This window comes from Tachypleus tridentatus, chromosome 6, assembly GCF_004210375.1.
Source record: "Tachypleus tridentatus isolate NWPU-2018 chromosome 6, ASM421037v1, whole genome shotgun sequence".
In the NCBI taxonomy this organism is placed as follows: Eukaryota; Metazoa; Arthropoda; class Merostomata; order Xiphosura; family Limulidae; genus Tachypleus; species Tachypleus tridentatus.
The window spans coordinates 36,952,141-36,968,481 of NC_134830.1; the positions used below are offsets into that span (position 1 = coordinate 36,952,141).

Genomic DNA, 16,341 nt, shown 5'->3' on the forward strand with positions numbered 1-16,341 from the left:
TTCTTAGATGGACAGTTCACTGTTATATATACTTCAGGGTCACTTAAACATACTCATGGGAGTCCATGGTATAAAAGTCTTTTGTTAAATAACAACCTAACATTTCTATATTAACCACATGCAATCTTTGACTTAAAACTTATTCTGTTCAAAGTGATGCATACATTCACAATAAAACTTTAGCACTGATATAAATCTATTTGCACTCAGATATGATTTATAACTTTGTATTACTGACTTTTCTATTAAATTTTCTTGGAAGACATCTTCCTTTCAGTATTCATAGTATTAGTTCTTAAATCGCTTTTGCATAACTACCTGCTCAACATACCTAGTAACACTAGAGAAGCCTAATTTACAGCTTCAGAACAGTTGAAGTTTAAATACTCTACAGACTTGCAATCATAAAAAACCTTCAAGAATACCTAACTGCAGCTTATCTTTAGGTTCTATTTAATTTTCATTTTTATAACAAAAGTGAAACCAACTTTTTCTATATAAAATACATTGTAGGAGCTCAAGGGGTGGTAGCTTTATTCAAACATCCAAGATATCCTGCATAAAATAACCAAACTTCCCAGCAGACATTTTGTTTTAGTGAAATATGGTTAATTATACAGGCCTGTAAATTTAAACTTAATAAAAGTTGTTTTGATTTTAATAAAGAATCTTCCATAATTCTGCTAAACAAATTTGGAAAATATTTTTAATCTTCTTTTCTTTTAATCATGTAAAAAAAAATTTTTTTTACAAATCAGGAAAAAAAAACACTTTCTTAAATCAAATTTACTTTTTTTTACCCAAGTGAACAGTTTTTTTGTTTGTTAACAAAAATACAAACAAACTGAGAAAAAAGCAAAGAATGTTGAAGTTCAAATGAATATGCATCATCATTCATTGTGATTTTGTGCACGAAATCTGCATAGTCTCAAAACTGTGTTGTGGTCTTTCTTTTGTGTATTGGGTTTGGAGCACCTCACTTTAATGACCAACAGTAATCAGCCATCATGCTGATGTTCCACCATCTATGAAACCTTCTTTCCATTTTCCTGATGTACTGAGGAAATCTTTCCCCTTGTTCTTCACTAACAGCAACAAAATTTTCAGGGAAGTAGTCAATATGCAAGTGTAAGAAATGAACTTTCAAGCTCACATAACAACCCAACTCTTTGAACTTATTGAGCATGTTATTGACAATATTTTCATAATTTGGCTCCTTGTTGTTCCATAAAAGTTTCTCAATAACATATTTAAAGGTAATTCATGCTTCTAACTTTCCTCACTGTCCTCCAAATTGTTCAACCAAAGTTAATTCCCTAATCTGCAGCCCATTGAAAATCCCTTCATGTTTCACTTCTGAAAGAGCTGGGAATTATCCACAAATACTTCAAACAGTTGCAATTTTTGTATAAGGCCTTTAAAAACTACCACATCAAGCTCAATTTTATGTGAAATGGAGGTTATAAAACTTTCTTTGTATCAATCAAACTTTCATGTTCAATGTCTTTCAATCCTTGTATCAGGCTGAGTCTGTGTGGCTTCCTTATACATTGCTGATTTTGTACTCAGCTGTCACATTCATATAAAAACAGGGAAACTCTAAATAACCAGATTGCTTACCCAACAACATACAAAGGACTTTTAAGTCTCCATAAAGTAACCAGCAATGCTCTTCGTATTTTACCTTAATAAGAAGTTAAAGATTTTGTATGTTTTTGTATGAGCAACTGAAACAGATGCATATTGTGAAGAGAAACACCTTTTAGACTTCTTTGAAGGAATCAATGAACAATCACCACTCACTTGGTTTATAGACTGCAGTTCCTAGAATTGGTATTAATTCAGCAATATTATCACAATATACCAGTGAACCCTTTTTGTGAAAAGTATAGTAAAAACTTTTTCTCATCATTTCTGTATCAGTAAACTTAGTTTAGTTCTTAGCTGAAAGTATGGACCCCAAATCTCAGAAAAATCCTTTAGAAGGTCCAAATCTCTCAACAAATCATGTTCACCTTGTGTGAAAATTTGATGATCATCAGACATTTCAGGTTAAAAACAATCCTTATCATCATTTCTATGTACATCAGATGAAACTGTGCCAAGAGTCTCCCAGTGAAGTAGGTACAGGTGCATAAGGCCAATGAGCAATAGGTCTTATAGCAGATTGAAGGTTTGGATAAGAAATTCCCCTTTTAATTCGAGTTATAGCTTTGCACATTACATGAGCAAAAATAGCAGTCACCGCCATGGTTTCTAGGCTCATACCAGAAGGAGTTCGAAAAGGCAAAGACTTTTTCTTAACTTTAGCACATTCTCTCAACTCTTTGACACAAGCAGTGCAAACTGTGTGGAGCCCATAACTTGTCTTGGTCCCCAAATTTTATTCAAAAATGCATAATATGCTTCTTTGATGAATTCTGTAATGTTTTGCCTTTATTTCTTTATAAAACTTACCAGAAATAGAATTTGTTTAGATCATTTACACAATCACTTTTTGTTATAACGATGAATAAATACTGAAAAGAAAAAAATTGTCAAAGTTCATACTCAAATAAATACTATCCAGAAATAACACTTCATGTGGTCAACCATTTATATACTAGTGACAAGTTTCTCATGGGTTCTAAAACAATTAACAAGGCTCTAACATTACAATTGGTTTAGAAAAATCTATAGCCAGTGGTTGTCATCATTTTAGGCGTAACAAAATGTGATCACATTTCAATGAAAATGGTTCTCTTATGTAAAAGTACATATGACATTTTGTGAAAAATCTGCACACAATAGAGAAAAAAATCAATATTTTCATGTTAAGCATACAGGAATTACTTTAGAACATGTAAAAATATCAAAACAATGAAACCACCACAAGCCTGTGATATTACTTTTAGATTTTTCAGTACACAATCATAATAAAACATTTTTACCTGCAAGTGCTTTAATTCGTGATCTTTCAAAAAGCCGTGATGAGCTGTTGCCTCCATCATACTCAAAATCTTCCATATCCTGCTGCATTAGAGGGTCCCACCTGACTCCCACTGAGATATCAGTGGTCATGGCTAAGTCTGTTGTATCTCCCTACCTACCAGCAAAAGAATAATGTCAAATAACTAATATTTACGGGCTTAAAAACAAAATAAAATTTTAAGATAGTTATTCATTTTGCATTTCTGCTTCAAAATGAGATATTTTTCAATTGGTTTATTAAGTAAGTTGTAAAGTGATTATGCTTGCACTTAATAGAACACTTCTGATGACAATCTTTGACACTATACTAAACCATATTACAAATGCATCCATAGACTTAGTTTTCTGTATGTAAAAAAACAAAAGCATCAGTCCTCAGTGGTATGAATAGTTTAAGTTAATCTGTCAATTTAAATTATTTCATGGACTTTAAAAAAAAAAAGTTAATTGTGTTGCACCTTTGGTTTCATTCAGAGTCAAAGCTCTGACCTATTTAAACTACCCAACCACAGAAAGTAATTGTCGAACATTTTAGTCACTCAACAATAACACTAAATCTACATTTTTATTCTCTTCAGTTACTTCACATTTCAAAATGTGAATGATAGTGTGATTAATTACTAACAATTTACTGTAGAATATCCTGCTTAAGAAATTTAGCATCAACATTATTCATCCCTGTTCTCCATCACTATAAAAGCAAATGTTGAGCTTTGCCTGTATGCACACTAAAGTTTACAAAACACATACAGACCATAAATATTTTGTCCTATGTTTTTCTTTTACTTCTATTAATATTACAGTTATAGAAGATAAAATTTGTTTTGACTTGACATTTTTTTTCAAATGTGTATATTATTAATAAATCCAGCAGATAAGAATGTCATGATTATGTTACAATCCTTTTGTACCTTTCACAAGCAAGATATTGTATACTTTCTTCTTTTGTTGCATAAAATGTTATACTATACTAACATTGGACTTAAGCAATGATACACTTGCCTATGTTCAATGTTGAATACCATCTTTGTAAAGTAAATAAATGTTTGTTGAAAGTTACTGAATATAGACAGTTTTTAATATCTTTGTAAATTCACAAAAGACGACTGTAAGGCCATAAAGCCATGTTTTAATGAGAATGCAGTGTCACATGTACAATAAAGTAACCCAAAGAGAAGTACAAGTAAACATCCAACAAAAGAAAAATTCAACAGGTAATCTGAAACACATTGAATCTGCTGTAATTCACTTCCATTCAATCAAGAATACACCATTCAAACAGCACACTGAAATACTGTATAAAAATCAGAACAATATTATAATGCCCAAGACAAAGAAACAAAAAGAAAAAAAGTAGTCTCACACAAATAAATTTATTACAGGGTAACAGTCTGGTAAAATTACATTTTGTATTTCTCCAAAGTGGAAAATATTTAAGCATAATGCATACTATAAATATGAATGTAATAAATTTTCTTATAAAAACCACTAAGCTCAAATTCAACTCCCTGTAGAGCCTTGAACTACTGTTTCCAATTTTACTAATAGAAGAAATCCAAGTCTCAAAACAGATTCCCCTAATGAATTTTACTTTCAGAAAACTATGCATAATCTCATACCAAGATATACCTTCACATTCCTGATTACCAAATCTTACAAAAAATAACAAAATACTATTAAAATTGAAGCATTACTATAAAACATGCAGAAGTGTAAAAAATGTTAACAAGTTAATGAACCAAAATAACTCTCTTAAAGCCCGACATTTTTAAGTTACATATATGAACAGATTACTGATATAATTTCTAAGTTTTCTAAAATTATTCCTTTAAAAAATCTCCATTACAACAGCTTCCAAAACCTCTTAAAATCAATTACATAAAACAGAGTTAGAGTAATATTTTCATACATTCTGTTTATCTAATGCCAGTAGAGCCATATGATTATGCTATGATCACTAGTATTAAATCTAGCCTCATGTTGTTTTGAAGTTATTCTCCAAACTAAAAACTACATCTATAGTTAGTTTCTCTTGAGGTGGACTTCCTATTAAACACTGAGTAGATATGGATTTATCAAACAAAAATTGACTTTTGTAATAAACATTAAAATGTGCATCTCAACATCCCATTTTAAATGAACTTTATGATTCGTAGTAATTTAATACTGTTGGCTTTATATGCTCTAAATTAAACTCATCTAAATGTGTTGCTTCATTGATTTACTACTGACATTCAACACTGACTGAATATTTTGCATTCATTATCACTATGTGTATTTGCAGTTACCTGTGTTTCTCATTTGAATTTTTTTCCAGGTGGTTAAGCATGCTGAATAGCTGTGACATTTTTCATAGATGAATAAACTTTCCTTTAATTGTCATGTCGTGTGTACGCAAGTTCCCAAGATAATTTATTAAAATCTATGTGTAATACTTGCAATTGTTGGTACTTTGAAAGAAATTCAAATTTTAGACTCCATGAAAACAAAGATAGTTGTATTTTTAATAGATATTTCATCCATTACTACCATGGCTTCACTCAAAGTCATTGTCAAGTATAACAGGAGAAAAACTAATGGTAGTGATAAGGGAGTGCATGTGAAACATACAACTCTCACTGGTTTCCCTCAATTTGGTAAAACCTACAATATGTTCTTTTGTTTTAATTTTGTAAATCTAAATTAGTTAAATATTTTTAAGCTTCATTATTGGCAAAACATGTATTTCTCTAAAATTCTACCCAGATTTTGCCTTTAAATTTGGACCCTATCAACCCATCTCCAGTCTATACTGTATACATACGAGCTTTTGGAAATTGATCGCAGTTGTTGAGAAGTCATTTGCAGTTTTGTTCTGAACAAAGTAACAATGTGTGTTAAGTGTTTTCCAATGTTTATTTCACTGTCAAGTTATACTTTCCTGTATCAATATATCAAAGTACTAGTTAACTTTTCCTGTTTTATTTATACACCCTCATATACTTCCTACTACATTCATTTGAAGAAATGACATCATTATGACATTTAAAATCTGCTTCATTCTTCAAATGTTCTTGGGCTCAGAAATTGGCTATATATTGTCACTGGTCTTTGTAAAACAACTGTCAAGAGGTTTGAAACCTTCAACCTACTTTTTTTTTTTTTTAATACATGGCTCAACATGGAAACAGATTATGGCATCTACTGTTGCTTGCTGATTTTATTGTAAAGAATAACTAAAGAGCTTCAGAAAATATCAAGATCATTAACCTGGTATGAACCTAATTTATTGATTGTTTGTTTTTAATTTTGCACAAAGCTTCATGAGAGCTATCTGCACTAGCCATCCATAATTAGTAGTGTAAGACTAAAGGGAAGGCAACTAGTCATCACCACCCACCACCAATTCTTGGGCTATGCTTTTATCAACAAACAGTGGGATTGACCATCACATTATAATACTTCCATGGCTGAGACAGTGAGTATGTTTGGTGTGATGGAGATTCAAACCTACGACCCTCACATTGTGAATCAAGCACCCTAACCACCTCGCCATGCTGGGCCTTAGGTTACTGAATTAGTCACTTGGGGTTCCTGGTCATCAAGATCACAACTTATAAAATAATCTCATACTGACAGACAACTGTTACTGATCACTGAGTTGCACAAATGCAGTTAGACAAACATGTTTCAGAATTAGTATTTCTGGATGTATGATTATATATGAATATTTCACTTATGCAAAAACTATTTTTTTCAAGCACTGTATGTGCTTGTATGATATGCAAGTATGATATTCACCAGTTGTTTATAGACCTGACCTGCACATACAAAATGTTTAATTAGAAGCACTGAATTAAATGTAATCAACTTGTGAGTGATGAGCAATGAATTGTCAAATTTTACCAGAAATGTAGACCATTCTTAACATGTTTGCTGCTAATGAAGAAAGCTTAACTCTTTTAAAGTACTTAAGCAAAGGACATTTGTGATATTAGCTTAATTTATAACATCTTTTAATACCAGTATATTTAGTCATTTGTTGTACTGATTCCTGCATTTGACTGTTATTAAATATACCAGAACACATCCTTTCCAATTACTTCTCTTAACTTTATAAATATTAAGTCTTTCCCAGAAAAATACTAACTTTCATGATGTTAAATATTTAAAAACTTGATACCAACCTAGATATTTATACTTATTTTTTGGCCACACAATAAAAGAAAAACCTTCCCATCCCACATACCCCACAATCTCCATAACCACTACTTATCAAATTGGCAACTCACATCTATCAACAACAAATAATTGTAGGGTGTTCATACTCCAGGGTTATCCATAGTTTCTAAACTTATAATTATGGAGAGGTGGCAGAGTGAAATCTTTCTGCTTTTAATTTTCTTAAGAATATTGTATATTTTAGCTGCTATTATCAATGGGATGCTTCTTCCTAGAGTGCAAAGTGTTACTTGTTAATACATGTTTAGTACAGAAACCTAAATATTAAACATTAGCAAACAATTATGCAAAATTCAATGAGGTAGTGACACCAGCAACTGTTACACACAAGATTAATGTTCATACTGCAGACAGTGTTTCAGAGTTTAATATAACAAAGTTTAGGTATTTATGAAACTTAAAGGTGTGTACATTACTATGTGCAGCATAGCACTAAAATCATTTGTTTGAAAGATATGAATATTGTAATACATAAGAGTTCTTGTGCCTCTTTTCAGAAAGTATAATTCATAATATGCATTTTATAATAACTTAAGATCCTTCAGTACAGAAAGTGTGTGTGTGGGCATATATATAGGTGATTTAAAGTAGGGACTATTGGGGCTGTAGTCCCATGCCCAGACTAAAAAAAAGCCCATTAGTGAAGTTTTACCTTATTCTTTAGAGGTACTTGCAATAGGCCTGACAGAAAAATTCAGACACAGACTCATCTGACCCTTAAACTACTCCTACTGATGTACAGACAATAAGAATACTACCACTGTACCAAATGATTCAAATACATACCAAATTTGAATATAACACTAATTTTATGTACACTGATTGGGATGTATGAAGTCAATTAGTGAGAGAGAGAGAGATGGTTTTTTTTGCAGTGATACAAGATGAGTTTTTAGATATATCAAATGAAAATCCAACCAACAGGGATACAATTTTGGTTTACTGTCATCTAAAAATAACAACATAATTGCAAGATTTGAAGTGGAGGAACCAAGCCTGTGACCAATCTCAATACAGGCTGATGATAATATTTAAGATGGCCCCTATAGCTCCTTCTGTACTCATTTCCTTTTCATCCATTTTTTTTGCATTTAGTTTATCCTGCCCCTCACCACTGTCTGGTCCTAGTTTAAAACTTCCCTTACACCTGAGTTACTAACCCTAACAAAAGAGTTGGCCTTTATCCTATTTATATGTACACCATCCATTTCAAACAGATCATTTCTTCCACTGAACTGATTCCTTAAGCCTAAATAATCTATCTGCTCATTATTACATATTAATCTAATTCCCACATTTAATCCTAGTGGTTTACTTAACTTCATCTCTACATTTCATGCTAGGCAGTATCCCTGACAAAATTATGTTAGTTATTTTCTTTAGGTGTCTTTATGAACCCTTTATACTTAATTGGCTCTTCTGACCTACTTTTCTCTTCATCAGCCTCTATGTGCACAATAAAAACTGTACCTCTGCTAGCTCCCTTTATTATATTTTTTGGTTTTGTCAGTTATATCTCCCACATGAGTTTGTGTGTAGCACAATCCAATTCTTTTTAACCTATTTACCCCACAGACTATTATATCCAAATACCTTATCAAGGAATCACCTATAACCTCCTTATCACTCACATCCTTCTCTGACCCTTTTGTTTTCCTTTCCTCCAATAGTTCATCTGCACAAATCAAAGGCTGAAATCTGTTGTTCAAGAGAACAGGATCATTACAACTAAATCCACTACTTTTAGTCCTGTTAGCATTCCTTTTGAAATCCTGAAAGTTGTTGTTAGCTGATGTACTTCTTACACAAAAATTTGAGCTCCTCTTAAAATCCTGCTGCCATTTCCAATTGTTGGTAGAATAACAAATAGAGGACATATGTGCTTGAGAACTACTAATGTAACTCCTCTTTTTAAAGTTGGTGAAGAAAGTTATATTGTAAGTGTATAGACCAGGTAGTCTTACTCTTGTATTTGAAAAACATTCTGGTAAACCTGATAAAATAAGCTTTGTAAAATCATCTTGTGAAATATGATACCAAGAAAACTCAACATAGATTCAATAGAGGGAAATGTTCTCTTACTAATCTATCAATTGTTTCAAGAATGTTATTTATCTGAATGAGAGAGAGTGGTGTACTTGGATTTTCAAAAAGCTTTTAATAAGTTTCCACATAAAAAAAAACATTGCAAATTTAATTACACTGGTAAGGGCTGAATTGAGTTATAGGATGATTTTATTTGAAAAAAGTTAACATTCCAGTCAAACTGACCCTTATTACTTGTGGAGTGCTTCATAGGTCAATGCTTAGATCCCTGCTTTTTCTTATTTAGATTATTGATAACAATATAACTGTCAAGCTCATAAAGTATGACAATGACATTAAACTTGGATATTTCTAGCTACTTACATACTATAGAATGACTAAGGATAATTAGGGAGTAAACAATTTTTGACAAATAACCTCTAATTATAACAAATGCAAGATAATACATTTTAATTACAATCTGATATACATTTATTATGACTAAAAACATAACAGCACAACTAAATTAAAGTATCTTGGAACAGTGATGGAAGTCACTCAAGCTATCATGGCAAAGCTCTGTTACTGGAGTAAAACTTAAAGAATTTAATGATGTATTTATAGATGTAGATTTCTTTTTATGTAATCACGACTATTGATAGCCTCTGAGTAAACTCATGAAGGAAAGGATTTTAGAAGTCCACAGGTAAGCGTCTGTTTGAAATTTATTTCAATTCTAAAATACTAAGAAAATAAAACTTCATTAGCTCAAGAGTATTTATAACTCTTAAAAATAATTAAAATATACATACTGCTAAATATTAATGAACATGTAATATACCAACACTGTGAAAGGATGTCAAGTTCTCACAGAATGCTTCAATTTTACAATTCAACAATTATGCTTAATTTATAGAAGAATGTATGGCATGCTATCACATGTTATATTTTATTTCATTTTCAAAGGGTAACAAGAGACTACAAGTTGATTTAACACATTTTCTACTGTGATGCTACTTGAAACTACATGCAAAAATGATTTTTTTTTCTGACCTTCATCTATAAGACATTAAATGTGTACAATATTGTATTCAATTAATAACATGAGATATATGACCAGAATACAATATGAAACTTGAAATAATTGTAGTATAGGGAATATTCAATTATTACTGCATTTAATATGTTAGTATTGCAATATGTGATGAGGTATTCTATACTGTAAGGTGGACTAAAAATTAAAATCTACTATGTTAATGATACTAACAGAAGGAATATTCTATCTATTGTGAGATTCAGAGGAATCAAGCTGTGGGTTTGAAGAGATTCATCAGGATGTGGTATAGGTGCATTGTTATGGTATAATTGAAAAATCAATAGATGGTCAGATAAAACAGTGAAATGGTCATTGTCAACTGATTTTTAAATCATAAGGTATGCAACAATTCAGATAAAAACATAAGAAATTGTGGCCTAATTATTACACAAGTCAGATATTCTACTAATAACAAAATAAAGTTACAATCTTGCCAAATTTATTAATATAATTCCTAGTATAGTATATATTTGAAAGACTATAACATAAACTTAATCCTATGAGGTACATAATATTTTGACATGTTAAAAACGTTGTCATTCACTACATTAGTACTGCTATTCTTATTAGTTGCTACATTACAATACAATTATGATAATCTTCAAATATTTCATACAGTAACAAAAACAATGGTAAATGATACTTTATCTTTCTACATATCTTCTAAGAAAGATAACTCACTGTATATATTTAGATTAGCTATCACTCGCTTAATACGTTATCATCTACTAAGTGTAATAATTAGTTATTATTCTTAGCCACAGCTTTCAAGGCATTAGTTTCACGATAATGATTCTTACAAAAATAAATAAAAAAACTGGAATGATACAGACACATAAAACAATTTCTTAAATTTAGTATTTTCCCATCAACTAATTAGATTTTCAATAAAATGTGCATATTTCACACAATGTCCGCTATTAATATCAGTACATTTAGTTGTGTACTAATTCCGGCTTTCCGCTGAACCGATTCTCACTCGCCTAAACTAAGTAAACACTAAAAATAAAATTTAAAAGGTAGACTACTGCCGATGCAAGAATCACCAACCACAAAGTCAAAAGGTTCAATAACGTTTTATTACATTTTACAATGTCAAACGCATCTGAACATAAAAAAATACACCCTTATAAAAACTGCTATTAACATACAAAATAACACAGCTTAAAAGTTAAAATAACACAAAAATAAATCTTACCACAAATCCACATATAGAATCACCAACACGAGTTACGGTCTCACGCTAAACGATGTTTAGGTTATCAACAGCCCCTCCCTCATGCGGAATAATATGACACTACAACCCCACCCTTTGGCTGATCAAACATTCATCTTTTTTAATCAAGAGATATTAGGCTTTGAAAGTGCAGATGGTTTACATATGTAAATATTAAGTTACAAAATTTACAATTTTCTTCAAAATGCAGGATCTTTCTTACTTTTAAAGACGTAACATTTTTGGAACTATATACTCTGGGCTGTGATGACGCTTATTTCATGAATGAAAATCTTACAGATGATTGAGGAATTTGATAACGTCTGCTTCTTAAGGTTTTTACAGGTCAATTTATTAGTACTGTTTTAAACAATATTATGTTTAAGTTGTAATTTTTTTTATTCCTAACGTTCAGTGTAACTCATAGTTTAGCTTCGTTTCATTAATTCATGTTTAGCTCATTACATAATAAAATAAATATTTAATAGACATACGTATGAGAGTTATAATATTAATATTTATATATAATACCTGACATCAAGTTATTTTAACAAGAATTGAACGTAAGTTTCAAAGGATTGGCTTTGTTTGTTTGTTTTGAGTTTCGCGCAAAGCTACTCGAGGGTTATCTGCACTAGCCATCCCTAATTTGGCAGTGTAAGAATAGAGGGAAGACAGCTAATCATCACCAACCAAGAATAGATGGATTGACCGTCACATTATAGCGCCCCACGGCTAAAAGGGCGAGCATGTTTGATGCGGTGGGGATTCGAACCTGCGACCCTCGGATAATCAGTCGAGTGCCTAATACGTACTTGTACTTACGACAAATATAAACCAGGTATTTTAACTATAGTAGTAACAACATATTTGTTTTGATATGTTTAGTGGTTACGTCATTTCAGCATTCTGTATTTCGCTTACTTAAGTTACATAAATAAATAGTTTGAGGTTTTATATTTTAAATATTTCGCTCGAAAGTAAAAAAAAAGTAACTGTAAAAAAGTGATACTATACAATTCATTTGTTTTGAATTTCGCACAAAGCTACTCGAGGGCTATCTGTGCTAGCCGTCCCTAATTTAGCAGTGTAAAACTAGAGGGAAGGCAGCTAGTCATCACCACCCACCGCCAAATTTTGGGCTTCTCTTTTACCAACGAATAGTAGGATTGCCCGTCACTTTTTAACGCCCCCACGGCTTGGAAGGGGCGAGCATGATTGGCACGATTCGGGCGCGAACCCGCGACCCTCGGATTACGAAGCACACGCCTTAACGCGCTTGGCCATGCCGGGCTCACTATAAACCCCCGTATCCATATTAAAAATTTGTTAATAAAACTAGAATAACTTGCGCTTAAATAATCAAAGCAATTTTTTCCCATACTTGCATATTATATGTTATGTGCAAAATATATTTTGATAAAGTTAAATATATTTTGACCAAGATGAAAATAAACTTCATGACCATCTCAACAAACTAACCACGCAATAGAGGAAGTGTGTCATAAGAACCAACAATACTAATATAGAAAAGATGCGCGTTATAAAAAACTCCATGACAACCACAAATGATTATCGAAAATACCCAACAGAAACAAACTAAGTAGTTTAAGTATCCTAAGCATGTCTTCATTGAAGACAGGAAATTAGAGAGAGCGATAGAACCAGATGCCATAAAGCAAACAATATAAACTATAAGGCATCTCCCCCTTCCCGTGCTTTCCCGTAAAGACATATCTTAAAAATGAAGAAACCCATTATCATCATTGCATTTACACCACCACCAGCATATCAATGTCAGAATGGACTGTTAGTGAAAGAACCAAACAAAGACAAACATTCCCCCGTAAAGCTCCCAGTGAGATCAATCTAGACAAAGAAAGAAACAAAATAATTAGACAATAGTTTGGAGTGATATTAGTACTGAAACATACCGAAAAGCAGAAGTTAGAATAATTCAGTTACTTAGTTGCAATGAGTCCAGAGCAGCTATGAGCAAGAGTGCGTAACCTACAACTAGCAGGAAACAGAAGTAGAGAAAGATCAAGGAAGAGTTGGATAAATGATGTCAAAGAAACAGATAAAAAACATGAGACTAACAACTACTTAAATGTTACAACTTGCCTTGGAAATTTTTTACATTTACCATTATGCTAAAAGGCAGGCCCGGCATGGCCAGGGGGGTTAAGGCGTGCGACTCATAACCTGAGGGTCGCGGGTTTGCATCCCCATCACACCAAACATGCTTGCCTTTTCAGCCATTGGGGCGTTATAATGTGACGGTTAATCCCACTATTTGTTGGTAAAAGAGTAGCCCAAGAGTTAGCGGTGGGTGGTGATGACTAGCTGCCTTCCATATAGTCTTACATTACAAAATTAGGGACGGCTAGCGCAGGTAGCCGTGGTGTAGCTTTGCGCGAAATTCAAAACAAACAAGCTAAAAGGCATAAGTGCCTTTGGAGGACAAAAGAAAAAAAATGTAATACTGAAAGATACAAATATCTGAAATATATATATATTTTCATTTGATACTTTCCATCTGCTAATGTTTATGCAACTGTGACAAAATGTTCAAAACTATTGTTTATATCTGTCAAGACATTTCAAAAATAAACATTTACAGATTTAATTCCAAAAAACAAAACGTACTGTTGCAGGTTTTGTTCTTGAAATTGATATTTTAATTTCGACGTTTAGTATTGTTTGCCAGAGAAAGTTTGGCGTGGCATTATGTGATGTCTAGTAAGTCTCTGAATGTTTAGACTGAGGTGACATATATCGAATTTTCTAAAGATTCAAGAAAAAAAATTGCTCTATACAACACTTAAGAATTGTTGTTAAATACCAAGTCAAGTTATTACTTTAAAGTGTTTCTAGTTTGTGCCATGATGACACATAAGATTTGGTACTCAGCTCCAGTTAGTTAGCGTGAGCAGCTGAGACTTATTCCCCTGGTTGGGATGCCAGTATATCGCAGGTTAACCCTCTGAAACAGGAGGGGAGGTAAAGTGTCTTGCTCAAGGACAGAACAACATTATACCATTCAGCCTCGAATTCTCAGCCCTCCAACTGCAAGTCTAAAGCGTAAAGCCAAGCTATATGAGTAGATAGCCCTAAATTCTCCTTTGCTATGGAAGAGTATAGAGAAGTGCTTGTAAGCAAAATATACGCACAAGATATTCAATCTCGTATCTGATTATTTTATCTCTTTCACCTTTGTATATGTATGTTAAACTACATTTAAGTTTGACTTTATCTGGAGGAAAATAGCATTTAGTCGTAATGTGTGTGTAATTGCTAAAACAGCACTTTCACTGTTTGGTTTTTGTATTTTTGTTCACTTTATCTTAAAAGTTTATTTAGGTATACATCTTTATTGATCGATTGTTAAAGTACAGTACACATAAGCTTCTTAAAGGGATATTTTGTTAAGAACATCCACTACAATGGAAATTATGTTTTGTAATAGAAATATAATAATATTCAATTAACTTATGAGAATGTGTCACATTTCACACAGAGCTACTCAAAAACTTTGTGCTAGCCATTTCTAATTTTGAAGTGGTAGATTAGAAGGAAGAAAGTTAGTCGAAACAACTCAAGGTCAACTCTTGAACTACTTTTTACTGGCAAATGGTGGGATTTGATCTCACAATATAGCCCATCATTACTGAAAGGGATTCGAATTCCAGATTGCAAGGTCTAAAATTTTGTTATAACCAGAGACAACTTACGATTAATTTTAATTGTATTTAGTAGACGTTCACTTGACAAAAGTAATATACTCTTCAAAAACAGAAACGCAAAAGGCAGAATATGAGACAAATTGTTAACGAGTTTATTCTGGGTAGTTCTGTATGACATGTGTGAAACTTTGCACATTCACTGCTGAACATCCAAAGTCTGCAAAGTCGAAGTCCAGACTCACTAGGTGACGTTTAACGTCACTCAACGTCAATAACGAGTATGCCCCCCGTGAGCATCAATAACTGCTTGGCATCTCCTAACCATGGAAGCGATGAGATGACGAATCACATCCTGTGGAATGGCTGCCCACTCAGCCTGCAAAGCTGCTGCAAGCTGAGGTAGAGTCCGCGGTTGAGGTTGTCGCCGTCGCAGACGTCGGTCCAATTCGTCCCAAAGATGTTCGATGGAGTTTAAATCTGGTGATCTGGAGGGCCAGGGAAGAACGTTGATGTTGTGGTGTCTCAAGAAGACAGTGGTGAGTCGGGCTGTGTGAGGACGGGCGTTGTCATGTTGAAAAACGTCGTTGACGTTCACCATGATGGGTTGCACATGTCGACGTATCGTTGAGCCGTAAGATTCCCTTGAATGTGCAAAAGGTCTCTTCTGGCATTGTAGGCGATGGCAGCCCACATCATGACGCTGCCACCACCAAATCTGTCAACATCCTGCACACAGTTTGCTGCAAAACGTTCACCTCGGCGACGGTAAACACGGGTCCTTCCATCCTGCCTACGAAGCATAAAACGTGATTCGTCGCTGAACCAAACATGCCTCCATCGTCGATGAGGCCATACCCGATGTGCCCGAGTCCACTGCAGCCGTGCTTGACGATGTTGCTGGGTGAGGAAGACGCCTTTGACTGGACGTCGAGGTCGGATTCCTGCATCTCCTAGACGGTTGCGTACGGTCTGATCGGAAATCCTACGCAACCCTGGTATGGTTGAGGCAGTAGACGTCGCAGTGGTGGTCCTATCCCGAAGGTGACGTAACCGGATGTTGCGATCTTGTGCGGGCATGGTCACACGAGGTCTACCAGATCGTGGACGGTCACGAGTTGATCCATGTT

The 16,341-nt window shown here is 33.4% G+C and overlaps 1 protein-coding gene across 9 annotated transcripts in view; it reads right to left on the reverse strand.

Annotated features, from left to right (window-relative positions):
- Positions 1 to 16,341, reverse strand: part of LOC143252256 (spectrin beta chain-like) — a 112,284-nt gene that overhangs the window by 81,462 nt on the left and 14,481 nt on the right. For 7 of the 9 annotated variants that reach the window (XM_076504123.1, XM_076504119.1, XM_076504118.1 and 4 more), the window contains exons 1-2: positions 11,511 to 11,841; positions 2,931 to 3,085 (exon numbers count right to left, since the gene is read on the reverse strand). In XM_076504123.1, coding sequence (XP_076360238.1) covers positions 2,931 to 3,060 — 130 coding nt within the window. In that variant the 5' untranslated portion in view covers positions 3,061 to 3,085; positions 11,511 to 11,841. Of the gene's footprint in view, positions 1 to 2,930; positions 3,086 to 11,510; positions 11,842 to 16,341 lie in introns of those variants that run through there. The other 2 variants (XM_076504121.1, XM_076504116.1) reach the window with 1 other exon arrangement.